At 52.4% G+C, this 27291-nt stretch overlaps 2 protein-coding genes across 2 annotated transcripts; both read right to left on the reverse strand.

Moving 5' to 3' along the window:
• Positions 1-8414: 8414 nt before the first annotated feature.
• On the reverse strand, positions 8415-10827 carry C1QTNF6 (C1q and tumor necrosis factor related protein 6). Its single transcript, XM_009289953.1, has 2 exons — positions 10596-10827; positions 8415-8962 (listed from the first exon to the last, which is right to left on the reverse strand). Exons 1-2 carry the CDS (start codon positions 10825-10827, stop codon positions 8415-8417), a joined length of 780 nt encoding a protein of 259 aa, XP_009288228.1.
• Positions 10828-22638: 11811 nt separating this feature from the next.
• Positions 22639-26957, reverse strand: SSTR3 (somatostatin receptor 3). The gene is made up of 2 exons (XM_009289954.1): positions 26912-26957; positions 22639-23899 (listed from the first exon to the last, which is right to left on the reverse strand). The coding sequence occupies exon 2, from the start codon at positions 23842-23844 to the stop codon at positions 22639-22641; it is 1206 nt and encodes a 401-aa protein (XP_009288229.1). The 5' UTR covers positions 23845-23899; positions 26912-26957.
• Positions 26958-27291: the final 334 nt, after the last annotated feature.

The raw sequence follows: 27291 nt of genomic DNA on the forward strand, positions 1-27291 counted from the left end.
CCCCATTTTCCCCTCTAATATCACTGCTCATGAGTGCTTTACTCTTTCTTCCCCACCTTGGGAGGCAGAAGATATGATGAGAAAGGCAATGGTCACAACCAGTGTGCCTGGATGGAAGGAATGGAAGGGAAAGGTGAAGTCAGGTCCACAACCTGACCCAAGGACTTGAGGGCACTTCACTCCAAGTGAGGTACCGCCTTATGAAATAAGTCAGCCCAAAGGGCTCCTCATCCCGCTTGAGAGCCCACCTTCTGTCAGGGTTTCAGCTCTGGGCTTGCCCCTCTGAGCACTTTTCCTCCTAGGGAGCCCGCCTCTGAGGTGAACTGCCTGCAGCAGAGCGGCTCTGCAGCTTGATGAGGCTTTGGGGTATGGCTGCACACAACTGAAGAGCCCAGTTTCTGGCTACGGGGGCTGGAGTAGGAAAGGCTACTTGTTACTGGAGACTACTAACCAGATCCTGGTGAACACTGCAAGACCACCACTTGGAGAAAAAACAAGCAGTGTGGAAATTACTATTTTCCCCACTATGGTGTCTGAGGAGCCTGAAGGTGCTCCTTGAGAGATGCAACACAGAGCCCTTTACAAGTGATATATTTCAGGTTCGTTGCTATAACACAAAGCCCAAGCCACATTTCACCACATCTGTCCCATTGACTGCGCCTGTATTTGGAAAACGGGATGTGGAGGTCCCAGGGGAAATGGGACTTGGTTCCTTGAGAGAAAGGCAAGACCAGGGTGTCACTTTCCTCATCTTCTGTTCCTGAGAGCAGCATGCATGGACAGGAGGGGAATGCCCTTTTGAATATCATTCCCTGTTGCTCCAGTACCTCCCACATGAGAAGCAGAGAAGGGCACAGAGCATTGAAGCAGTTCATAATTTCATCCTCCCTCTCCCTGCAGCTCAAAAGAGCAATTGCAGCCCTCACAGCCAGCACAGGGCTAGGAGGGCTATTTTAGGCAGGGTACCTTGCCCCACAGTCGGGAGCAGGCTGTGGAGAAGGTCTCGGGGGGCATGCTCTCTGCCTGCACCTGTGCACACATTCACGCACACAAACACACACACGTGCACTCACACACAGCTGCAGCTGAGTGGGGAAACACAGAGAGGATCAAGCGCTTGGCTCCACTTGAATGCTTACCCTGGAAACAGGCCAAGGACAACATGTGCCCACAGGCACCAGGGTCCCTTCCCTTAGCCATGGTCTACCCAGGTGAGACCTTAATTCTAAGGGGAAACCTGCACTGTTGCTTTTATGTTTCAAGGACGAGGGTGTCAGTACAGTTCCCCAGTGCTGACCTTCCCTGCACCCCAAGAGAAAGGATCACCCCTTTCTTCTTATTCTCCCCACCTCCTTTGCAGGCAGCAGGTTCCTTCATTAGAGATGCTCAGTGTCCAGAGGGAAGGTGGCTGTTGAAAAGGACTGCTCAGGTTTTTTTTTACCTTTGGTCTTGGAAATTATGCTGGCAGCCTGGTGTAGTATCTTTCCCTCCTTCCCCCCTCCCCTGCCTCAGCCCCCGTGAGGGGGGAGGAAGAGCGTGGGTGGTGGAAGGAGTTGTGGTCCCCAGATGTGTGAATTGTTGCTGAGTAGAAATAGCGCACCACGGACAAACAGCAGAGCAGCTCAGCTGAGAGCCATCGCTTTGGGCTTGCGTCACTGACCTTTTCCTCTCGCCCTTCTCAGTCCTCACCTGACCCTCCCACTGCTTCCCCTGCACTTTGCACTCAGAGAGCTCTCGGCACAGTGCTTCGCAATGGTGAGGAGGGCTGGTACAGGAGTTTAAAGGAGGGGGGGGAGTGGAAAAAAAAAAAGCCCTGCAGCAAAGACGAGGCAATGCAGTGATCCTCTCTCCATTTCCCCAGAGCTTGGGTTGCCACCCTGCAGGACAAGAGAGTCATGGGCTGACCCAACACACCACTGTCCCTGCCTGGTCTAGCCATTGCAATGAAGGCATAGCTGTTCTGCCTCCACAGCTGGCAGGGTTAGGAATGGGGGAGGAGAAGCAAGCCTGTCCTGGGGTCAGGGGAGTGCTTCAGACTCTGACATATCATGAACAAATGGAATTTTAAAAAAACATTTCAAAGCCTTGCAGGACCAAGCTTGAAATGTGGTACAATTGTAAAAGCCTGCATAAGTCTTCTAAAGAGTCAAACAATGCCACCAGCATACCACATGGAGAGAAGTGGGGGTCAGGTGAAACACGGGCTTGGGAGGCATTTTGGACTGTGGTAATGGTAGTTTTGTGGGCCCTTGGCCCAAAAGATCTGCTGAATTGCTGCCTCTGGCTGCAGGGTACAGGGCTTGGTTGCCTGGAAAGTCCTTTCTAGTGCTCTGCTCCATTCCACTACTTCAGGGGAAGAATTGAGGACACATGAGGGGAAAAAAAAAGTGTGTGTAGGGGCAAATGGGAGAATGCCATGAGCCCAGAAAAGCATGTGTGGGGCAAGCAGGAGAATGCAGTGAGGCTTAGGCATCCCATGGAAGATGTTTGCCCAAGTTTTGCACTAGGACATTGTTATATCAAACACCTGGAGAGTGGTCAGGACTTTAGAGCAGGGGACCAGAACAGTGAAAATGATGCCTACAGGATGTGAGTCAGTTAGACAGGAGACCTGTTGTCCCCCTTCCTCTCCCTGGGCATTTTCTTCCCCTGGCTACTTTGAAGCATTGCAACTGTCCTCAGTAGCAACCAGTGAGGCTTGGACACATCTCCCACCTCAGAGGTGCATTGCAGTTTGCGTTGCCTGGACTCCCTGGCAGTTGAGGCACCTCAGCAGCTTTGAGGTTGATGCAGGTTAGCCTCACTTCTTGAAGGCATGGATGCAAGTAGGTTAAAGTGAATCAAGAAACAACCCAGCCCCCCACCTCCCACTCACCCGAGGCTGGATTCCCAGCCTTCCCAGGTCGATGGGGAGCCCCTTCTTCTTAGCTTCTCCAAGCCAAGAGCTCTCCATCCTGCTCCCTCCCATTTTAGTCATTGCAAACAGAGACTGGGAAAGGTGAGATTTTGCAATAATTCCCTGGTCATTTTTGAGTTAAAAGTGACACAAACTCAAGAGATGGGACTGGTCTGTGCGTTGAGAAACTGTCAGAAGCCTTTGATTTAAACCTTCTGCTCTGGCACTCACCGTGGTATAACTGTGGGGAGAGAGATCACAGCGGGCTTGTGGGACAAGGGGGGAGGCATGTCATGAGATGAGGGAGCTGTGCTTGTACTGAAGAGGCCTGGAGCCTCAGCCCCCCTCTACCCACCTCCTGATAGCATCTTCAGAGCGAGCCAGGCTTGCAAAGGGCAACAGTTTCCGTTGGCAGGAAGGTGAGAGATGTCCATATGGGGCTGGTACATGTGTCTGCATACATGTGTGGGTGTCATAGCAGAGCGCGGCACCGAGCTGGCCTCTGAAGCCCGGCATGGCTCAGCAAATGCCAGTTTTCCCACTGTGGTCAGAGGAGGGCCATGCCACGCGAGGCGGTGGAATGATGGCCCTCGGCAATGCAGCTGTGCCCTGTCACCCACACAGCCACGGGCAGGGTCTGCATCCAGCCCTCTGGGCCCAACGGCAGCTCCCAGCCAGCAATGGGAAAGGGAGGATGAGAAATAGAGGATCTGACACAGGTTCAACCCATTGATGGCATCCAGCTGTGATGCACAGGATGGAGTGAGGCGGGTGCTCTGCTGGCATCTGCTGGGCCCACCCTTGACAAAGGGTCAGGGGAGATGCAGAGCCAGGTCCTGCCATGCTGCACCCCTGCCCTCCCTGGCGCTTTGGGTGCAGGCATGTGCACCTGTGTCCATCTGAGTGCCTGCAGCAGGGTCACAGGTCTCTTTTTATACTCTTTTCTTGCCCTGCTTCTCTCTTCCCCTTTCCCACAGCTATCACAGGGCAAGGAGCAATTGCAGGGCCTTCAGCTTCTCCTGAGCTGGCCCCAACATGCGCTTCCTTCCCCAGAGGCAGCACCATATCCTGCCCTTTACCTCCTCTCCCACTCCCCCACCTTTCATACCTGCAAGACCACAAACCCACAGGAAGCCAGTTTAAAGAGCCAACCCCTTGGCACATACCTTGAACAAGCTTGAGACATGGCCACAGAGCCCTTTGCAGCAGAGCTTGGACCTGTCTTTCAGGGGAAAAGAGAGGCACGGCCCCAGGGGTAGTGCTGTAGCTGCCCATTACAGGGCATCATTCTTGCTTTGCCCAGGAGAGAGGTGCTGGCTGTCACCAACCCCAGGCTTACATACCACAGGGCAGCCCCATTGAATGGAAAAGGACGCAGCCCTGGGGTGAATGAGGTGACTGGAGGTCTTGTGGCCATCAGGGCATGGCTGCACCCACTAGCAGGGCAGCAGGGCTGGTCTGACCCAGTCTACCCCTCGTTCCTTCAACACCATTGCAGGGTCCACCTTGCCTGAGCTGAGCCTCACCTGTGGCAAGTCCCCAGCCGGACATCCACGGTGTGATGGGTGGCACCAGCTACAGACTCCATTTGTCACGCATGCATCTTAGCCCCAAGGGATTTGGCTGAAAAGTCTCTTTAGGTGGCACTTTCCTCTCCAACTGGCCAGGCTGAAGGAATGAATCATAGAAAACTTTTCTAGAAGGTCTGGCTACACATTTCCGCTCCTCCCTCCTCCCTCACTCCTCACCTTTTGTAAGTGTGATAAAGGCACCTCCAATCTACCAGCATCTCACCTCAAGGGGCCAGCACAACCCCTGCACTTCCTGAGGACACATTTCTATCTGCTTCCTCAGAAGTAAATAAAAAACCCGAAGAAGGCTGGGCTCCCGATCTGACAGAATATCACATTTACTAGGATATATATAGCCCTAGCTCTGGGCCTGACACAGGACCAAAGAGGCCTGTAAGGATGTGTATGATTATGTTTTCCCTCCCTTGCCAAACAAAGCATCTGGTACATGTCAAACCACAGGAGAAGCTGTGTGAAGATGAATTAAAGTCAAAACAGAAGGTTCTATATGGGCATCTCCTCTTGTTTTCTTGTCCATTCCTCCACTTCAGTAGGAGTCCCCTCAGTCCAAACCCCAAAGATGCTAAAAAAATCCCCACTTACCTCTTTGACCTGTACTGAGACCTTGATAGGCATCTCCTTGTCCTTAGGACTCTATCGCTCCTAGATCTTCCATTCAAGCCTCCAAGTCTCCACGCCCCCCTCATGTCTCCCTGTTTTCCCCAACTTTATGGGCAATCGCAACTTGGCTTTCCACCTCTGACCTGAACTTCAAGCCTTTCCCATCACACACAAGTCTTCCAAAAATGTGTGTCCAGCTTAACTCTGGAACTGCCACCCACCCCATTGTTAGCAAGCACAAGTGTCTAGTCAACAGTTTAATGTCCCTCTTACTCTGCACTTCCTGGCTTTTACCTCTTGGCAGAGAAAAGAGAAACACCACAGGGAAAACAGAAAACACACACGCTTACTAAGTACCTGACAGAAGGATGTGCTAAAAATTCCACAAGATAAAGGGTCTGATCCCCCTTAAGAGAAGTCCAGCATTAGCCCAGCCTTCCTCAATAGAATTAATTAAGTACTTGAAGCCTAATCCTACAACCCATTGTGTTGTCCTGTTTTTTTGGTAATTTCCAAAGAATCCTACCTTGAATTTGCTTAAAGTTTTCCCAGCAGAGATGAGAGGGTTGTCGTAATTAGAAGTGTCAAAGTAGTAAATAGCTTTAAAGTTATGGTTCTCCACAAAGGAAACAGACAGAAGATTGCCAAGGATTGCCCAGGGAAGTTTCAGACCTGAGTTAGATTTTTCACCTGTCTCTTTCAGGTCAGTGTCTTTTCTATTGCACTATTTGGCAATAAACAGAGCTAGAAGGATGAGGTTGGGAGGGAAAAGCAGATCTAAGTGCAAAACAACCAGGGAAAAAAGTTTAATACTACTGGAAAAAAAAAATACAAAAGTTCTTGGAGTTTGTTTGGTTTTGTAACATAAAGCACCATTAATTCCACAGTACATTACAACTCAGCCTACTACACCTTCCAGAAAGCACCCAATACTCCTGAAATGAGATTTAGCACCAAGGGATTGCCACCTTGTTTAGCACCAAGAAGCCTGTTAAACATACCCTTTGGTCCCCCTGCCCTCCTCTCTCATGTGCATCAGGCACCATCTGGCTGCTCATGGGTAGTACATGAGACCTATCACTGGCATTCAAACATCAAATAGAAAAGGAGGAAGAAGGAAGCTTGTTTCTGGAGATATTCAGTGTTAGAGAGGCTTGCTTCTCTTCAGGGAGACACAGGGGCACTATACACTGTAAATAGACAATATCTGGGTTTGCACCCTGTTGAGGAAGAGAGAAAGGGATTCGGTCCTGAGCATCACCTCCAGCATGCTGCTTCCTCTCTACTGCCTGAAATCCTGTCTCTGAGCAATTCCACATGCTTGACCTGCTAAGGGAGGGGAAGAAACTCACAGTCTCCTTTAGTTCCCATGATCCCATCATCACATGTTTCTCTGGGAAAAACCCAGCTTTGCCTCAGTGAAACCATGTTTTTACACCCATTGCCTCAGTGACAGTGGTGGGGAGGATCCAGGGCAGAAAGTACCCGAAACTCATTCCAGTCTGTACAGCTTCCTTAGCAAAGCAGGGAGGGTAAGTAAACAGGGCAAGAGAGAAAATGTCCTGCAATTCTCTCAAGCTCATTTTTAATATTTAGCCTGGGTCCCTGTGCCTTTGCCATCCTGGGCTGAGTGTACCAGACCTAGTCCTGTATAATGATGCGTATCTCCTATGGGAGAGCTCTGGTAGTCCCAGGTGCTGTAGGCAGACACCATGGCTAATCATGAGACCGCAGAAGCTAGATAAGTCAGAAGACTTCACTATCAGTGATGGGCAGAGGAGAAATACAGTTTCTCCTGCTTGTCCTGTCCTGAGACTCAAGAAAGAGACAACTCTTGGCACTGCTGTTTACAGGAGCATCACAACATGTGGAAGTAGGTTTCCCAAAGTGCTGAGTCAGCCTCACCTGCTCCCCCAGGACCGTAGCAATCCCAGAGGGATGGGAGTGAGAGCAGTGTGAGACCAGTACAAATGGTACTAGAAAACCCTACTGCTGGCGTTCCTTTCCCACTGCGACATCTCCAACCTGACAAGAAGAGTGAGGGTTTGTTTTAGCCACATGCTTTTCTCAGTCGCTCTGATGAGATTGCCAGAAAAGGGCACAGAGCATGTGGCAGGGAAGCTTTCAACCCTGGGGCGAGGTGCTGTAGTCTCACCTCTGTCTCTTTTCCACCACAGAGGCAAAGAGGTGCCAACCTGCCCAGGTTTGGAACTGATTTAACTGCAATTGCCCTTACAGCCTCCAGCTCAGGTCCAGAAACAGCAGTCCCTCAATACCAATGTGGGAGAACCACCTTCAGGAGGACAACGTAATGGCACGCAGGAGCCAGGGCCTGAGTCTCCCCTCACATCAGCAAGTGTTAGGGATGACTGCTGATACCAAGGGAAGGGCATGGGTGCACCTCTGCCAAAGAAGAAAGCAGATTTGGGTTCACTGTGTGGACTAGCTTCCCACAGCTGGGGAACTGAGACCGAGTAGCACCCCAGGGGAGGTTTGGGAGGGAGGTTTGGTAGGGTTGTGTCTCTCTCGTTCTGTACTTATGATCCCTAGTGGGAACAGAGTGCTGGGCTCTACTGATTCAACAGCAAATGCCTCCGAAGGGTCTGGCTGAGTGTCTGGCCCTTCATCTCTTCAAAGGGCTAGAGCTGGCACAGAGGATGACAATCCCACCAGGCCTAGATTTCACAGCCAACCTGGACTCTGTGACCCAGAAGGGTATCTAAGGAAAGCCAATGACATACTTCAGAAGGCCAACAGTCCCCTTTTTGGAAAGACAGTATCGTCTCTCACCGCTCCTTCCTTGTGCTACAGGAGGCCATCAGACCCCAGTCCGCTCTCCAGACTACAGGTGTGAGAGGTGACATTAAGGCCATGTTGCAGGCTGCAAAACTGGCATGTCTGGTTGGGACAGAGAGGAGCCAGGATGCACCTGGGCAGTGGGGACTTTCTAGCCCTTTCTACAGGAGTCCTTTGTGTATGAAGCCCCAAGAAGGGACACATCCCCAGGAGCAGCATTTTAGCTTTCCTCCTGCTCTAGGACCCTAAGTGCCAGACACAGTTCGCTGGCAGATTTGGAAGAAGCCAATAACCTAAGTTGGGGTCATGAGGTGAGGGGGCGAGAGATGGTAGTGTCACACTGTAAGTGGACACATACAGGCCTGGCTACAAGAGAGCGTGAGGTGGGAGCCAGTGCGGCAAGTTTCACACTCAGTGCCTGAGACTTGACAGGCCCATTTCCAAGTGATTTGCAGTGGTTGCGGGCAGTAAAGAGAGAGAGAGAGGAAGAAGGAAAAGGCCTAAGAGGCCCCAAGGAGGAGGAGAGGCAGTTAGTCAAGGCTGGGCTTGACCAGGTACCCGTTGAAGGTGATGTACACATCAACATCATCACTGTAAATGGCATTCTCCCGCTCCCGCTTGTAGAGCCTCACCCAGATCTCATCATTTTCCTGAAGCTCCAGCATGAGGCTCTGGCTCTGCATGATGCTGCGGTCACTGGGTTGGGCATACAAGATGACTGCCTCTTCTTCATTGTGCATGATGTGCATGTAGGTCTCCTTGAAGTTCCAGGTGTGGACGTTGAGGCTGAAATAGTAAAGTCCACCTACGTAGCAGTAGAATTTGCCATTGAACATGTCGAAGTGGCTGTAGAGGTTGACGAAGACGGTGTCAAAGATCAAGACCTGGAAGCCCTCGCTGCTGTGCAGCGCTTTCTTGCGACCGACGGAGAATGCAGCATACTGATGCTTGCAGGGGTCTCCTGCTGTGCCCATCTGTCCTTTACTGCCTTTCTGGCCCTGGGCACCCCGCTCACCTTGTGGTCCTTCCTTGCCCCATTTTCCTGGCATCCCAGGCTCTCCCCGGTCTCCTTTCTCTCCTACAAGAGGAAGCAGAGGACACAACTCCTGTGTGAAACCAGAGGGAGAGGTGGAAGTGGCAGTGAGAAAGCCTAATGAGGAGGCAGAGGATTGCTCAAGGATGGGACAATGCCAGAAGAAGAAATGCTCCTGAGGGTCACAATATCATTGTACTTCATGGGAAAGGAGCTAGCAGAGCTCTGGGTGCGACTGGGGTCTCTTCTCTTACGAACTCCCTGCTCACCACATGATATAGCCTTGCTGGAGGCACTAGCACCTGTCCCTAAGAGACTTCAGCCTGAGAGGGACCCCAGCAGTGCAAAGTGCCACTGGGGTTCTTGACCCCTTCTTCCTCCTCCACATTCCTTTACCTCCACCACAGCCCCTGCCCTCCTACACACCTCTCTTATGACCCAATTATCCATGTTGTGTGCACACTGTTCTTGCTGTAGGCTGGAGAAGGGGAAGAAGTGCTAATGCCTGTGGGAGAATATGACTAGAGAGGGACTATGAGGTGGGTCAGAGGGAAAAGATCCAAGCTGGACTTGGTGGATGGTGCAGTGCAAGTTAGAGGGCTGGTACTTTGACAATACCGGCATCCTTTGGGCATCCTGTATAATTAATACTGCAGTTCTACTCTGGAGTTTGTGTGTTGCCTGTCACACACTTGGGCAGGCATCAATACAGAGAGAGAGCAGCACCAGAACATACTTTGTGTATAGAGAGAAGAGATGGGGGTCAGAGCAGCCTCCAGCACAAGTGACAGCATCCCAAATTTGTGCCTTGTTTTTTTCCTCCTCTCCATCCCCTGCATGGTATTGCAGGTCCCCCTGCAATACCCCACCCTAGTCCAGGCCTCTATCTGCCCCAGACACACTTCTGAGCTTTGATGGATTGCAGCTGTTTCCAGGCTGGGCAGAGAAGAGGGAATATCTGCCCAGCTAGCCCAGAGGAACCACAGAGCAACAATAAGCAAGTAGAGCAGAATCCAGCTGGGAACAGGCTTTTGCCCACAGCAAAGGCTAAAAGGGGAGCCCTGAAGGGAGGAGCTGATCTAAACTAGGGAGCATTTTCCCATTAGCCAACCCAGCCACAGCAGGGTGGAACGAACTGGGGGTCACTGCCAGTTAGCCTGGAGGTGCTTGCAAATAGCTGCTGCCTCCTCTTGCCCTCCTCCCGCTCCAAAATGCATGTGACCCATGGAGCTGGAGAAGGTTTCCCCACAGCCTTCCCTAGTGCCAATGCCTACCCTCCAAGCCTGCTTATTTTGCAGCTGGATAGAGACTGCTCCTTCCCTCAGGCACTACAGGACTCTGGAAGTCTGAGGCAAGGAAGGTGTCCTCCCAGCTTGGCAAGAGGCTGCCACTGCCACTCCTGTGCTAACAGGGAGGAAGAGCTGGTAGCAGGCAGCATCCTGAGACACAGAGGTCACAGCACAGATATGCACTGACTTCCCTCCCCCCAGGCCACTCTTGATCACAGCATAAAACATCTAAACCCTGGGCACAGTGTGTGTGGGCACATACCCTTCAGGATGACATCTGGCAGTCTGTTAGCATAACCAGCATGCCAGCAACCCAGCTGTCACCTCCACTGCAGTGGCACCGGTCCCTGAGCAGGCCTTGGCATCCCAGGGCCAAGATGGGCACTTACCCTTCAGTATGGTGATGTTGATATAGGGACGGACCTCCGGCATAGGGTAGGGCAAGTGGTGGTGGCTGGGAGGGAGCGGTGGGGCATCTGTGGAAGAGTCCAGTGGGTCACAACAGCGCTTGCAAGCACCAGGGGCTGGTTCTGTGAGGTTGGGTTCATCAGTGGGTGCCCCAAGCACAACAAGAGGGAGAAGAAGGAAGGCCAGGGGTGTGCGCAGGTAAATTATGTCCATGGTGACCTGGGAAGATATGAGGAAGCACCAGGGTGAGGTATAAGAAGGGGAGGACCCAGGCGATGGAGCAGAGATCACCACAAAACATCTTGCTGTGGCTGGAGCCAGGGGTGGGACAAAATGGCATTGTCCCGTGGAGGCAGTTTACATGCTTGAAGTCCCTGGAGGCTCAAGGCTGCAATCTGAGTAGCAACCGCATGGCCCAAAGAGGATGCCCCACGCCCTTCTGCCCAGGCCAATGGAGACTAGGTGCTAACCCTGGAAGAAGGCTTGACCCTCATGAGGCAAACCACTGGAGCCACTAGAAGATTCAGTCCCCAGGCTGGGATAGAGGAAGGAGACATGGCAAACCACACAGCCCCTTCAGCAAAAGCATGCTCCGGTAGGCTGCTGAATCTGTGGGGAGGGCTGTAAAAAACTTCTCCAGTCCTCCAGTCACTAGGTATCAACTCTTCACGGGAGTCTAACCCAACAACCCTTCTGTCCCAGCCAGAGTCTGACCCACATCTCTCTGCAGAGAGGCTGGGAACTTAACTTCAGCCCCCTCCTTCCCCCCACAAAATCCCATCCCTCTCAGTGCCTCAGCGCCCTCCCACCACTGCTGAGTTGTGTTCTCAGACAAACCCCAGCACCTTCCCAAAGGGATGGCTGGCTCATCTGAGAGCAGCAGGCAGTGCCAGGCCTTTGCAGACAGACCAGAGGGGAGCTGCTCCGCTGCAGAGGGTGAAGGAAGCAAAGCTCGGAGCAGGCAGCCTGCAGAGAAATATGCTTACGAAAGACAGCCACGCAAACAAGCTGAGAAAGCCCCTCTCCCAGCCTCTGCCCCCCTTCCCTCTGCCTGCACCCCAGCGCAGCGTGGCAGCTCACCCCCGAGGCTGAGGACTCCCCTCTGTGCTTCCCAGCCCCTGCTCGCGGGCTCCCCTCCGCCTGCAAAGCCGGCCCCCGGGCCCATGGCTTTAAGAAAGCTGGCTCTTGGCACAGGCACTGCTGAGTGCTGACTGGGTGCGCAAGCTGGGCTTGGACCTGCTCCCTCCCCTCTCCTCTCCCTCCCTTTCCCTCCCTGGCTTTGGGGCTCTCCATTGCAAACCGGCTTGGGTTTCTGCGCCTTTTAACTCTTTCCTATGTAGTGCCTTTTCCTTATATATGGGTTTTTTTTCTCTGCCTTTTCGCTTCCAAACAGCCTAGCCCTCGTCAGCAAAATGCAGGCAGCACAGATTGCACCCTGTGCAAAGGGTGGATAGGCAGCAGGGCAGTGTCCCACCCTGAGCATCTCAGGATGGTCAAGGTGGGGTGCATCGGTGCAAGAGACAGACTTTCTTTCAGGTGGGATGGTGGAGGACTCTGCCCTCACTCCCCTGCATTAGTCCCTCATCCCAAGCATTAGCCCTTCACTTGGCTGGCCATGCTCTCCCTTCAGCTGTGCCTGTCCCACTCATAGTCCCCAAACTTCATCTTTCATTCTCTCCTGCATTGATTCTTTTGCATGTCACTGCGGCCTCTCGCCCCAGGCATGATATTTCTAGCAGGCTCATCTGCCAGCTGGGAGAGGCATCAGTTTTTTCCCTCTCTGGTCATCCCCTCTCCCTGGGCAGAGCCCCAGGCCTTGCACTCTGACGCGTGTCATACCCCGGTCACGTCCCCAGGTCAGGTCCCAGGCTGAGCAGTTCGCACGGGAGGGGTGTGCCTGGCCTGAAGCACAGCCCCACTGTGGGGAGCTGCCTGCCAGCAAAGCTGAGGATCTGGAGCAAACCCTGGCCGTGATCTTTGGCCCCAGCCTGGCGCCAAGCTGACATGCTTGTGCTGTTGGGGTGAGCACTACGTGGCTGTACCAGAACCTGGGAATGAAGGGCATTTTGGGGGGGAAGAGTGCGGGGGGCGGGGGACAGGACATTTTTCTTACACTGCAGAATTGATTGGGAAGAGGATTTTGGGGGCTCCTACCCTGCAGCAAAACTGGATTTGAGAACTTATACCCGGTGGGGGTGCACATATGTACCTTTGGGAGGCAGAAGGAAAGATGGGCAATAGCTCTCTTCTGCGGGGGCCAGAAGTGTCAAGTCAGCACTGTGCCTCCTGCAGTTTCCGAGAGAAGCTGGAGAAGGCTCCAAGGTTTCTGAAGGGGAAAGGGTTTTGTGTGTGTCTACGTGTGCTTGGACTTTTTCTTTTTTTTCCTTCTCCCATTTGTTTGGTTTGGGAATGGGAGGCCCCGCTTCCCAGAGAGTGGCTGGCGTTTGGCAGGACCCCAGCACCACTGGAGAAGCAAGCGGAAAACTCTGGGAAAATATGTGCTGCAAGCTGGGGGGAAGGGAGGAAGGGGGGCTGGGAGGCCTGGACGTATTCTTAGGCTGCCTGTCAGCCTGGAGCTCAATGAACATGGAGCAAACATGCTTCCCAGCCGGGGCAGGAAGAGAACCAAGAAATTTGCTGCTGCGTTCGTGAGTTCCTAGCTGGGCTCCAGCACTGACATGCAATGAGACCCATCGCAAGTCTCCCACGTCTGCCTGTGCCTCAGTTTCCCCTTTTGGAAAACGAGAGGGGGAAGGGTTAGGGCTACACTTCCTGCTAATGGAGCCTTGCCAGCTGACAGAAGCAGGTTTTTGTGATCAGTTGTGTTGTCTACTCCCACCTGCTGCTAGTGGGGATTTCAGCAGCTGACAGTATTATTGTTGAAAGCCAATAAATTTTCTGGGGTGCATGAAAACTCAGAGACTGACAGTAAAGGCAGAGTTCCTCTCTGTCCCATCAAAGCTATTGAAGTGGCTCACTCCCTCAGGTTTTCCTGCCTGGCTTATTTCCAACCATGACATTACCCCCTTTTGCAGCTCTCTGCCTTATGTCTGTCCGCCTCTACCTTTCCAAGGGGAACAGGTAGCAGGGAAGGCCATTGCCCTCGTTTCCATCTGCACTCCTGAGTTGCTCACAACCAAGCAAACATTCTTCGTGGAGGACCTCATCAGCTGGGGCCTTTGCCTTTTTCTCATCTAACTGCAAGAACAGCCCACAGTGGGCAGTGAGCAGGACTTTATATTTAATGTCTCATCTGAACTGAACAGGGACCCGCGGGGAGCCAGCAGACAAAGCCTTGCACTGGTGGCATTGCCCAGCTGGGCAGCAGTTTATGCCAGTAAAGACACTTTTGCCAAGGTAATATCGCCCTGCTCCCTGAAGGGAACTGGCTGTACCAGCAACATTTTGCAGGGCAGCCACATTTGCAGGAGGTTTTGGCTTGTATGGCCAAGTGCTCAAAGTTAGGAGTTTTGAGAATGCTATCCAAGAACCCTGTGCCAGCCACGCTTTTAAGTGTAACCCAAGCCTGAAGGCACCTTGTGTGCTCAACAATCTTCCCTCTCCCTCATCGCACACTCTGCCTTGGAGGCAGCCCAGGGAAGCTCTGGCCAGATTGGACTGCAACAATCCCTGCTCAAAAGCAGCTGCTTCATGCTCCTTCTACATTTCCTCCCTTCTCCTGCAACCCCCCAAAAGGGCAAAGTAGGGGGATAAAGCCTGGCTGTCTCCCAGGGACTGCTTCCATCCTATTAATCCTCTCTACCACAGGTACGGAAGTAAAGAAATGACTTTGATGTTTCCTCCCCTTTCCACCCGCTGTATGCAGTTCAGCTCCCCTTCTGCACATGTGGACCCCCTACCCTGTTACACATACACACATACTCGCATCCACCCACAAACACCCACACACTCGTCCTTCACGGCTCCTCCCACACCAAAACCTTCTGGAGCAAAGGTTATCATCTGCACCAAGAGGCAGAGAAACAACCCCTTCTCTTCTCCTTCCGGGCTGCTTCTCCTCCACCACAGCTGCTTTCCCTTTCCCCACCCCTCTGCCCCCACTCTCCAAGAGCATCGAAAGCCGGGAGGGGAAGCGGAGGACCTCTTACCTCTGCTCCTCTACGGAGGGGTCCCGCGCTGGGTTATCCGTATCCTCAGCTGCTCCTGGTTAGCAGCACGGGGAGGGAGGGCTGGCGGGGCCCAGCTGACTCCAGCCAGATGCTCGCCAAGTGCTCTTATGTAATTACTGTCTTTTCCATCCTGCCTCCGAGGCCTTTGTGAGTGCCTCCCCCCCCTGCTCTGGCCCGTGTCAGGCTTGGCTCTCGCTCCCTCTCTCCTTCCACCCACCCCTCACAGCATCACAAATTGCTCTGCTCAACAGCTAATTCCTTCTGGAAGCAAAGTTCAGGCTTTTGGCTACTGCCGTTGCTACCCTTGGAAAGAGAGCTCACACGTGTTTCAAGATCTGGGAAGTGATGGGCAGCACTGCTCTGCGCTCACCCCCTCTCTATCACTGCCCGACCATGGCTGGGTCCCTTCAGTTTGCCTTTCCTGCCTGCAAACGGGGAGGGGGACACATGAGACACAGGAAAGTGGCAGTGAGTTTTTAAGCTTTGGTACTTTGGGGTGCCCCCAGGTTACCCTCTAACAGGAGCAGGCCTTCTGCTGTGTGGGGATCGCTGATCATCTCCGGCCAGGCTGCAGAGGGGGTTGGGAAGATGAATCTTTTCCAGCCTGTGGACTCCACGGCTGTGCACAAGGCTTGTGTAACAGCCAGCCCTTGTTACCCAAGAGCACCAACACAGTATGAAAATACTGGCTTAAAATATCCTGTACATCTCTGAGGATGTGCAGGCCTGTTGGACATCAGCTGCGGGGCTACATTTCTCTTGTAACTTCTGCCCATGTGGGGCCTGGACTAACCAGGAAAGACACGTTCCCTGGCTTTATGCAGGCTGTCGCTGAGTTTGAGGGCACTTCTGCCAGCAGGAATTTCTGCTGTGGGCTGCTCGGCAGCCTGGTCTGTCTCACACAGACATCAAGGCCTGGCAAAGCTGCTACAGTTTTTTGCTGTGCATTGCTGATACGCCACGTGGCTGAGGAGCAGCTGGAAGAGCCGTTCACCTGTAGTCATCACTAGAGCAAAGCTGTTGCTAGACCTGGCAGTCTCCGACACTGAGCATGAAAGGGTGAGCTTGTCTCCCACTTCCCACTGCCCCCACAGCTAGTCCGAGACACCGCATGTCTGCCAGACACAGCTGAATGGTGTATCAGAGACTGGCTGACAAGCTGCGTCAGTCAGAGGTGTGTTGCAGCTAAGGGCACATCAATCCAGGCTGCCCCTCTCCCCATAGCTAGCTTTTCCAGCTTGAGTGTCCCATCTCCTACCCCTACCTTGTGAACCTGCCTGTGAGACCACTGAGGCAAGAAACTGTGCCAGTGTCCACCCCAAACTCTGGCATGTGACTACAAGCACTAACCCTACTGCAACCAGCAAGACTTTGCTGCCTTGTGAGCGTCTAGGCCCTACAGCTTGGCTGGATGTGAGACAGCAGGTGACATTGCAGCCTGTTTGAACTAGTTCTTAAAAATAATCTTCAGCTGAGCCTGCTGCCTTCCGCTTCTCTGCCTCTTCCCTAGAGCCCTTCCCAGCACCTGAATGCTTCCTCCTCCTCCTCCCATCCACTCCTATGTAGACCCAGGATTTTCTACCCCTGTGCTGTCTTCTCCTCTCAACTCGCACAAGGAGTGCTGAGAAAGGTGGACAAGAAAATTTTCTTTAGAGGTACCCATGAGCTTTCTCACCAAAGAAACAAGCACTTTGTGGCAAGAGGGGAGAAGCTTTTGTTTAAGAGCTCACAGAAACTCTTGGATCTGTGATGAGTACTTCCCACTAAGGGAACCACCCTGACACCGGGGGCGGGGGTGAAACAGAGAGGTTCCACCATCGCTTGGTAGCGCTGTCTGAGTCTGGTCCTAAAACCAGTCAATAGGGCAAGAGTCCTGCCATGGTGTCTAGCCATTTGATCCAGCACGAGCATGTTCATCACTCTGGCTTCAGGCATAGGGCATAGGCGTTGTTTGACACCCATGTGGTAAAGTTTGCTGCTTTTCACAGCAACAGATCTCTGCTGAAACTGCGTGATGCCTTGCAGTAGCTACAATGCCTCTGAGGGTCTAACAGAGGGCTCTGCATGGATCTCCAGGCCCACACACCTGCATGGGATTTCCAAGAAGAGAGCGGTGTCGGAGAGGGGTCCCGACGAAAGTCCCGACAATATCCCTCGTTCCCGCAGTCCGCGCGCCGCGGGGCGTGCGGGGGTGCTGGGGCCAGCCGTTCGCGCAGCACCCCTGCCGGGCACGGTCCTGCCTCAAACCCGAGACGTTTCCAGGTGGGAAAAGAGCGGCTGTGCGACAAGCGGGCAGGGCTCGGCGGCAGCGCCCGCAGTCCCGCGCCTCGGGGCGTGGGGGGGTGCTGGGGCCAGCCGTTCGCGCAGCACCCCTGCGGTCCTGCCTCAAACCCGAAACCCGAGAAAAAGGTGGCACCTGTGGCCGAGGGCAGGCGGGGGAACTGGGGTGGGCTCACGTTCCTTCCTCCTCCCTGCGAACTCCCGCCCGCAGCTTAGCAGCTGCTCCGGTTAAAGACCACCGAAGGAAACAGTGATGGGGCACAGCCCGTGCGCGCACGGTTTGTGAGTCAAGGCATATATATATACATATTTCCTTTCCACACGGCCCTGTGTGTCATGTATAGAAGGACATGCTGCTGCCCGGGCACGTGTCTTTAGCTGCCTGCATTGACGCGCCGGGTATGTGCGTGTGTGTGTGTGTGTGTTTGTGCATGACGTGTAAGTGTGAGATCTGAGCGAGCCGGCTGCGTTGTGCGTGGCGTTTGCATATTTTATGCTTGGGAAGGCAAAGAACACCAAGTTTTCATGAGCAAATATTTGCATATTTTCCACTCATTCGAGCAGATAAAGCATTTCAGTTCTCTGCTGAATCCTCAGGAGAGCCAGGAACATCTTCTTTTCAAGGGTGTTTCCCTCTCTTGTATCTGCCTGTCTCTTATATCTACTGGCTACCCTATTACAACAACTGATTAACTGCTTCCTGCCCCCTCCCCACACCCCCTTATTCCACAGTCCTGTATAACAGCTGAAGCAGAACGTGGCCTGGACAGTTTTGCTGTTGCCTGAGCTGAGCTGCGGTGTTTCCCTGCTGATGACAAATACAGCAGTTCCCTAACAACAGCTTCAAATGACATTAAGCGTGGGCTGTTAGTAACAGCCTGGAAACACACCCTCGCCTCTCCACGCTGGAACCCCTCCCCGATCGCCATTCACTGCCCTTCCAGTTTCTCTCCTGAAGATCCACTGCAGAGCAAAAGGGTCACACTGAGTGGGTCCGAAGCTGCCTCGGGCCACGGTTGGGCTGGCAGAAATGTGCTTGGGTGTGCAGGTATGGTGGGTCCACGTGTGGGGAGGGTCATTTGCAAGGTCCAGTTGTCATCTCCCAGTTTTAGCTCATGCCTGGGCTGTGTGTATGAAGGTGTGTATGCTGTGTTCTTGTGTTCATGCTTAGGCCAAGAGGTGCGGCAAGTCTGGGTATGTGTGCGTCTGTGTGGGTGGCCACATACGGTCTCATGCACACATAGATATACTTGAATCAAAGCACCCACAGACATGAATATGTATATATATTTATACACATTCACACAGTCACGTGTACCCACACATACAGGCATGCAATCACATGAATACTCATTTGTATGCATGTATGTACATCACATACATATGCCTCTATATCTGCTCTTGTGCACTCTGACATGTGCATATGAACTCCCTGAGCAGCTGGCAGAATGGGCTCGCCGTGTCTTTAACACCCCGTCTATGATCAAATGTTTGCTGGGAAAAGGCATTGCACAATGCTGCTGAAATCATTGCGGCCCTTTCTAGTCTTGCAGCTCCAATCTCTACGTGATGAGAATAAAACCTTTTGTGCAGCACAGGGCTTGATGGAGCCCTTATCTCTGTGTCTCTGCACCCAGAATAGAAAAATCCATTTCCACATCTGACTGGAACAAATCCCCCTGAACATGGTCAGAATTTCACTTAGCCACTGTGCACGGTCCCCGTGGCCTCTGGGTTGTCCAGAGTCAACCGCACCATCATCAGGAGAGGGAAAGGGATCACAAGGGCAGTCGGATTAATGCTATTACCACAGAAAAAGCTGGGGGTTCACCAGGAGGGAGGCAGAGCTGAGGAGAGAGGCAGGGGTCAGGAGGCAGTGAGGTTACCGTCTGTGATTCCAAATGTCTGTTCCTGTGAAAAACAGCCTTTTAATCAATGGTGATAGTTTGCAGAATTTTGTAGCGTTCCTTTTCTCCTCATTAATTTTGGACAAAAAATACCTTTTCTTTTCCCTCCTCCAGTCTTATTTTTGGTTCATCTCCATTTTTTTTCCCAATTTGTCACTGAAAAATAGGATGTGGCGTAGGGGGGAGAAGAAAACACAAGACAGAAAAATATGATGCTTGTAACTCTTTTCTTTTAAACTCCTGTTTAAACTAAAGAACCCCAGTTTTTTGCAGGTCTCCCTGGAACACATTTGGTTTTTCCCCAGCAGGCTCCCCTGCAGAGCTGTCTTGCTAGTGGGCTCAGACTCCACGTATCAAAATGATGTCTCCTTGGCGCACTTGCTTGGTGCTGGCATTGCAGTGCTTGGGCTCTTCAGAGATATAGGTATTTTAAGAAGCCAACCAGTTGGTGGAGTTTCTTGAGTGGTGACTTGCAGCAGATGGAGTTGCAAAGGCGTGCGAAATGAAGTCTCAGCTCAATTCAGTGGTGAAGGAGGGTGTCTCTGTTAAGCATGTTGGCAGCCAGGGAACTCCCCCATCTCCCCATGGCAGCTGGGCAGCCACTCTGTGGAGAAGGAAACCCTTCCTATATCTGCCCCCCACCCATCTGAGCTGCCTCCTGCAAGGTCCTCATTCACTGTCACATGCCTTCTTCAGTGCCTGGTCATCAACCATAAACAGCGCTATATGGTCCCCAGCTAATACCATTTCTCCTCTGTCCTGCAGTGATTGCTGTGCCAGTGGTGCCCAGCATTCATCTTGCCCTGCTCCTCACTGCAAGAGGAGCAACACAGACCCCCATTTAAAGTGCTGTGTTGTCCATCTATCTGACCACTTGGTAGCCAGACCTTTTAATCTTCCTACTGTTTGTTGCCCCATATAGAGGCAGGAGCTTTGGCAGTTCATCTTCTTTCTGCTAGGATTTCTTGATTGTGTTTCATCCAATGGATGCTGCGGGAGCTCCCCAGGCAAAAAAAAAAAAAAAAAAAAAAAAAAAAAAAAAAAAGAGGCTTTTTTAGTCCAACAGACTGTGTATCCCATGCCCATGAACAGTTTGGCTGCTTTTCTCACTGGGGCCCACAGTGTGGGCAGCTGGTGCATGGATGGAAGGAGGAGGAGATGTGAAGAGGTAGCAGAGGATAGAAACTGGCTACCAAGCACTTTCTTTTCCCGATGAGTGGAGCCTGCACTCCTGGGTGTCTGACTGCCCACGCTCAGGGGAGCAAGCGCACTCTGTAAGAGGAGCTAAGCAATAGCTGTGTGGTATCGCTGGTAGCTCAGCTCCCGAGGCTGAGCCTACGGGCATGGACAGCTTGGCACCAGGATCCCGGGCTCAAAGAGGAAACAAGAGGATGGAGGATTCATACAGACAATCTTTCTCCATAGAGAGGTGACAGCTGTACCAGTGGCTGAGAGCACAGCTGAATGTCTTTTGCTTGGTCATGTTTGCAGTCCCTTCCCACCCTTCCTCTGCTCTCTGGCCTGGCTAGGACACGTCTCCTCACCTGACGCCCTGCAACGGTCCTTTCCCGAACTCAGGTGCCCTGCACTGCAGTTCCCCTGATGCCTGCCAGGCCTTCACTTCTTCTCACATCGCCTTTGGGTGACCTTGTCTCTTGCTTCCTCATAAAGCTGTTCTGTTCCCGTCATCCTCAGGTGCTGCAGCTTGTTCTGCTTCCCAGTCCAGGGCTTTTGCCTTCTGTCCCAGCACACCTGACCCCATGCCATCCCTTCACATCTCATGCCTTCCCTCAAGTGACCTGTGAGACATCTTTCCATCACCCAGCCAGCTCTTGTCACTGACCCTCCACAGACTGCCTCCTCCAACATCTCCTGACCTCAGGGAGGCATGTCTCCTCCTGGTGGGTCCCTCCTTCCCATTTCTCAAAATTATTTGTGGAGAAAAGTGCCCAGATATAACCAAGGGCTCTAGTATGAGAGTCTTCTTGGTGGCTGTAGCTTAGCAACAGCATTCATGGAGAAGTTCAAGGTGTGGGGACAGACATTTAGCAGAGCCTGCAGGAATGAAGCCAAAGTGGAGAGACCTTCATCCCACCCACCCTCGTACGTTGCTGCTCCTCTAGCCTGCACACTCAGACGGGCCCACCCACAACTTCCCTCCAACAACCGATGCACAGAAGCAAGCACCCATCCAATACTCACAGTAACACACATACTCTCACACTCTTACCCAAGCATGTGCACACGCATTTCCATATATATTTGCATGCCTACACAACCGTATCTACACTTAAACATCCCACAATTACATAAACACACTTCATCTGTGTTTGTATACAATTATGCACATGCATACCCCCTTATGTACATCTGTACACATTTATACACACCCCACAGCCACACACAGATTAGCATCAGTGCCCAACCCACGCACGTCTCCCACCAGCTCTGACTCCTCGATCTCTGATCCTGTTCAGCCATTCTCATACACGTACAGTCCAGTGATCAAACTTTTGCATACAACCGCCTTTGTACACATGCAGACACATAATTTCTTCTCCCTCCTGAGCCAAATACTCTACCATTTCCCACAAGACGAATCAGTTCCTAGTATTGCCCAGACTCCTGCAATCATAGCTCTCACGCACTGGAGATCCCCCGACCTCCCTCTGCTCCCTGCCCCCATCCCATACTGATACATGCCTTGGTCTCCTGTACCAGCCAAACGTTACTCCACACAGAGATCAACTCATCTCAAAGACATTGTGTATTCTCAGGAGAGCCAAATCTATAGCACCCCCCTCCCCTAAACACACAGAATGGTTCTGCCCAGTTGGCCTTTTAAGTCCAAAGGCTTTTTGTTTATTTACAATAAGGCTTAGGGAGAAGAAAAGGGAAAGGGCATTTCAGCTTGTAAGAAACCCTGCCTCCAACCCATGCCTTGTTGTCTTCTTCTCTACTCTTGTTACACCTTCCACCGGGGTGCAGAGGCACAAGGAAAACCCTGAAGAATGCGAGGTGCAGGAAAGAAATGTCCCGTTTGCTCTCCCAGGTAAGTCTCGTCAGCCTGCCCAGAGTCCATGAGAGCCCTGGAAAGAAAGAGGAGGCTTTGAGCAGTCAGAGTGGTCTCCAGCCACGACCAGCATGGGTAGGAAAGTTGTCCTCAAGACTTACTGGAGAGCTAGAGAAGGGTCAGCCATTCATGCAACTGGCTGGTATGTCTTCGCTGCAGACATTTTTCCTTCCTGTTTTTCTTTTAGGGTAAACCGCTTCTCATGTTTATAAGGAAGATAATCAAGGCACTGGGTTGCCTATTTGTTGTATATGCCATTTGAGGACTTCCTTGAGATGCCACAGTCAGATGGCAGCTGATGCCCTTCACAGCTGGGTGATCTAAGGATGGATCATGCAATCTAGGGCTGACCTTGCTCTCTCCATACTGTCAGTGCCCATCACCTCTTCAGCTCTTCCTGGATGCAGTCTTTCCTTTACCTGGTACCACACAAACCCCAGGTGTCCCTTCCAAAGCCAAGAACAATGCCTTGCTTTTTCCACAAGTTCATGGAGCCCTCTTCATCTTTAAGCAGAGTCTTGGACTTTAATATTCCCTTGTATCAACGTCTCTCATTGCCTTTGAGGTGGAAAAGCACAGAGGGTGAAGGGGATCCCATGTCCCAATGTCTCTTTCCCCTGCACCATCCCTTTCATCATAAATAACTGACATGCAACTTGTTGCTCTTTTCGCATCCCACAGGCTCCTCAGGTAGTGGTTTTTGCTCATTGCTTTCTCCTTCCCCACTGCTTAGAGGGTGCTCCTGCCTGTCATTACCATTCTGGGTGATCTTGCTGATCTCTCCCTCTTCCCCTTCATCATCAGTCTTCTCTGCGGGACATGCTGGCACCTCCTGGCTCTGGACTCGGCGGGACGGCCTGAGGATGGCCCTCCGGAAGCCCTGCTTGAAGCGGTAGGAAAGGAAGCCATAGATGATAGGATTGGCACAGCTGTTGGCATATGGCAGCACCACCACGAGGAAGTAGACACCAAAGAGGGACGGCTCCTCTGGCAGTGGGCAGACAACATTGATTATGTTGAGGACATAGAAGGGGAGCCAGCAAAGGACGAAGACAGCCACAACAGCCACCACCATGCGGGTCACTCTGCGCTCTGAAAGCTTGTGCTTGGAGGACAGAGCCCTCACCCGCCTGCCAGAGGAACGAACCTTCACAACGATAAGAAGATAGCAGAGACAAATCACCAGCAGTGGCCCAAAGAAGCCCAGGGTGGCAGTGTAGACAATGAAGCCTGCTCTCCACACCGAGGCAGGCTCTGGCCACTGGATGTGGCATGTGCTCATCCCTAAAGGGACATCTGAGAAGACGACCACGGGCAGCACCACTACAGAAGACAGCACCCACACAGTTGCACTCACAGCCTTGGCCACCCGTGCTGTCCGCCATTTGGAGGACTTCCCTGGGTGGACCACGGCCAGGTAGCGATCAACACTCATCACTGTCAGGCAGAAGATGCTGGTGAACTGGTTGATGGCATCCACAGCCATCACCAGGCGGCACATGAAAGATCCGAACGGCCAGTAGGACAGGGCATTTTGTGCAGCCAGGAACGGCAGGCCCAGCATGAAGAGCTCATCAGCTAGGGCCAGGTTCAAGATGTAGACATTGGTCACCGACTCGCTCACAGAGTGCCGCAGGACCACGTAAATGACCAGAGAATTCCCAGCCAGCCCCACCACACAGACAATGAGGTAGACCAGGGGGATGAGGACACCGCTGACAACCACACCAGGGCTGGCAGTGGTGGAGCTGTTGGGGGTGGTGAAGCCTGCCCAGCTGCCAGAGGCATTCCCCTCCTCTGACACTGCCGTCGTGGGGAGGCTGAAAGCAGAAGTGTCCATAGCAGAGGCAGGGAAGAGGGCGGGGGACGGTGTCCTTGCAGGATCAGTTAGCAATCTGGAGGTGAGAGCAGGAGAAAAAAGCCATTGATACTGGGGACATGACAGCTGAACAAGCCACAGATAAAATCACCATATTAATTGTGTGTAGGTATGGACAGGCATGGGAAGTTGAGGTGAGTTTGTGGATACAGGCAGCCTCTGGAAGATGTAGGACAATATCAACCCCATCTAGTCCTGGGAGGCACAGTGGGCATGGAAGGACAAACAGGGACATGGTTCAATGTGGGCCAATGGATCCTTTCCCCTAGGGAAAGATCTTCTGGAGAAAGAGCCACAGACTAGGACAGGGACAGGGAAATTTCTTATTTTCTCCTAATGGCTCCAATACTGAGGACATAGTCACCAGCAGCCTGATTCTCATTTATGAGTGGCAGCTGCCTTACAAACAAAAGAGGGAAGAGCATCCAGTGGCAAAGTGCCATTGCAACTCTGGCTCCCCCATTCACTAAATATCCTCCTGCTTGCTGAAGCTCTTTTTGGGCTGGCCAGGTTATCGCGGGGTTGTTAGCCCCACCAGTGGAAACAAAGGCACCTGCACTCTCAATCCAAGCCGAGAGCTGAGCTCAGCACCTGAGCAGGTTTGTGTTATGCCAGTTGGAGAGTCAAGGAAGAGCCAGATTATTTTGGGTACACCAAGAGGGATGAGTCCAGATCTCTCTTGTCTCTTTTTCTCTTGTTTTCTCTCTCTCTCCTTCTGCACCCTGCAACACACTGCTAATGGAAGAGTCTCTGCCTGCCCCAGCTGTTTGCAACACCAAAGCAGTGTCCCAGCCTTCCTAATCTGAGGTGCCCAATTGCCCGTCACATCAGGGTTTGGCATGGAAACAGCACTCAGATCACTCAGAGAGAGCCTTGAACAAACAAGCTCTCCACTCGCCACCAGCTCTCTGCTGACACTGGGTGAGAAGCTGGAGGGAGAGAAGAGACAGATAAGGGAAGGACGTGCCTTTTGTCTTTTGTCAGGGCTCCAGATATGAGATACAGAGCCCAGCACATACTCCACACCAGAGACACCCCGGAAAACCTTACGCAAGGGAGATTTGTGGTGCTTTCAGGATCACTCTGGCTCTGGCAAAATTTTCTGGAGGTGTGGACAGGCAGGGTCATCCTCTTGATGAACTAGCTCCTTGGAAGGGAAGATGACTTGGTGGAAGAGAACCGGGACCCTGCGGCTCACCCTTACCCATCCCAACAAATCTTGTAGGGCTCTGAAGTTCCTTTGTTATTGAAATGAAAACTGGGGATCTCAAAGGAGAGGACTCCCAATATTAACTACTTTCAGGAGGCCAGAAACACTCCAGAGACTTTTCTCCCAGATGGAATTCTCTGTAGCATCACAACTTTCTTCACAAATGTATTAATATTACAGCCTTTATTCTTTTTTTGTAGATGTCATTCCAACTTCTGGAAACCTTAGGGGAGACCTGAGCTTTAGATGGATTCCTTGGATATCAGATAGGCAAACCCAACAGACTCCATAGATATATCAAATCTTATGCTGAAAGAACCTCATCTGATAGGCCCCATAAAAACACAATTGGGCAACTATGTCTTAAGGCCATTTCTACAGGCTATTGCATAAATGTTTCCTGCTATACTTAAATGAGCTTTGAAGGACTGGACTTACTTAGACTTTCTTTATTTGCAGGTGCCTTGGGCTGTGACACACTGTCCTGATAGAAGCCCATCTCTTGGGGTCCTGCAGTACTGGGTTGTCCCACACATCCTGAGTGGCTGCAATGAATGGGCAGAGTAGGAGAGATTTGAAACTCTATTTCTAAGCTCGAGGATCTTTCCTCTGATACTTTTTTCCAGTGCTGTTCCAGTGACGCCAGTCACTTGTTGGAGGAAAGGGGAGGGCAGTGGCTGCTCTGGGGCCAAAGATCCCTGCAAAGGGTGGCAGAGACCGGAACAATATATTCATAAAAAGATGATCCTCTCAAAGGTGGGAACATAGTTAGGAATCCCTTTTGATGTTCCTCCTGCATGGAATGGAATTTCCAAAAAAAGCATTTGGAGACAGCCCTACAAATATCAAATATGGATGGGGACACTCGTGCTGGGGCTGAAGAGCATTTGGGGAAGTGTCTGGGGTCCAGGCCTCAAAGCGATTGCTCAGGCTGTGGTTTAGCAATACAGTGAACCCAGCTTCAGGGCTCCAAAAGCCCTATCAAAAATGCTCAGGCATGCAACACAAAGCACTGATTCACTATAAACTCATTCTCCTGCTCAGACAGCTGCAGTGGAGAAATTTTATCTTTAAGCAGGCATGGTCTGTCTGTGCCATTCTAACTTTGCCAAGTACCATCTACCAGCTCAAATGCCATATCACACATTCTGGCTAGTTTGAGAGAACAGCCACTGGACACCAGTGCCTCATCTGGGTTGGATCCACTCTGGTGGCTGCTTTGGCAGCACCCACATAGGTAGGAATTGATGAGGAACCTTGGCCTCAGACTGATAGTGTGTTGGCATCTGCTTGGGGTCTGTTCCTGATGTGGATAGCACCTGTTGCAAGAGGCTTGGGATCCCCTAGCAGGTGCTGCCAGAATATACCTGGGCCATACATCGGGAGAGCAGGAGGAAGGCAGAGAGGTAGGAAGAGATGGTAAATTGGTGCTACCGCTTTCTTTAGGAAAAAAAAAAAAAAAATATATTTCTGCATTGAATGAGAGGAGGAGGTGGATGCTAAAAGCTGAGCCTAGACTTGGTTACAAAACAGGAATAGAAGCTGGGAGGGACCACAGAGTCCAGTAACCTGCAGCCCCTCTTGCCACCCTCCCCTCCTGTCCACCTTGTTTCCCATGGCCCTGCTCCAGCTCAGGACTCCCCCCGCCTCACCTCGGGGCTGAGCTCTCTGGTAGGGACCAGGCTGGGCTGGCAGAGTTGGGGGGTCGGGGGGGGGATCGGCAGGTTTCCTTCTCTGGGACTGCAGAGTTAACTTCTGCATGGACTCATGCCCGCGGGAGACCTCTGGGAAGAGCGGGCAGAGCCGCCTGGTACTTACGTGTCGTTGGGATGTACATTTTCCTCTGCTTCACCGGGAGAATCCGTGTCATGTTTTTCCCCTTCCCCTTTCTTAAAAGCAACTGAGCAAAGCGGTCCCAGGGGGGAGCGAGTCCCACCATGCGCTACCGGAGACGCAAGTCCTTCTTCCCGGACCTGCCCATCGCCCCCTCCGTGACTGGTGTGGGACTGGGGCCCACTCCCGTGCCCGCTGGTGGCCGGCCGGCCGGGCTGGCGTCCGCCCGGGGATGCGCGGTCCCCTCACCCTCACGCCGGCGGGTCTCTCCCCCGCGCTGCCCTCGCCATCTGCGGGAGAGGGGGGCTCGTCTGCCGGGCTCGGGCAGACGGAGTGGAGTGGCGGCTACCGGGGGACGGATGCCG

The sequence above is a fragment of the Aptenodytes forsteri genome, unplaced genomic scaffold (assembly GCF_000699145.1).
Source record: "Aptenodytes forsteri isolate BGI_AS27 unplaced genomic scaffold, ASM69914v1 Scaffold284, whole genome shotgun sequence".
In the NCBI taxonomy this organism is placed as follows: Eukaryota; Metazoa; Chordata; class Aves; order Sphenisciformes; family Spheniscidae; genus Aptenodytes; species Aptenodytes forsteri.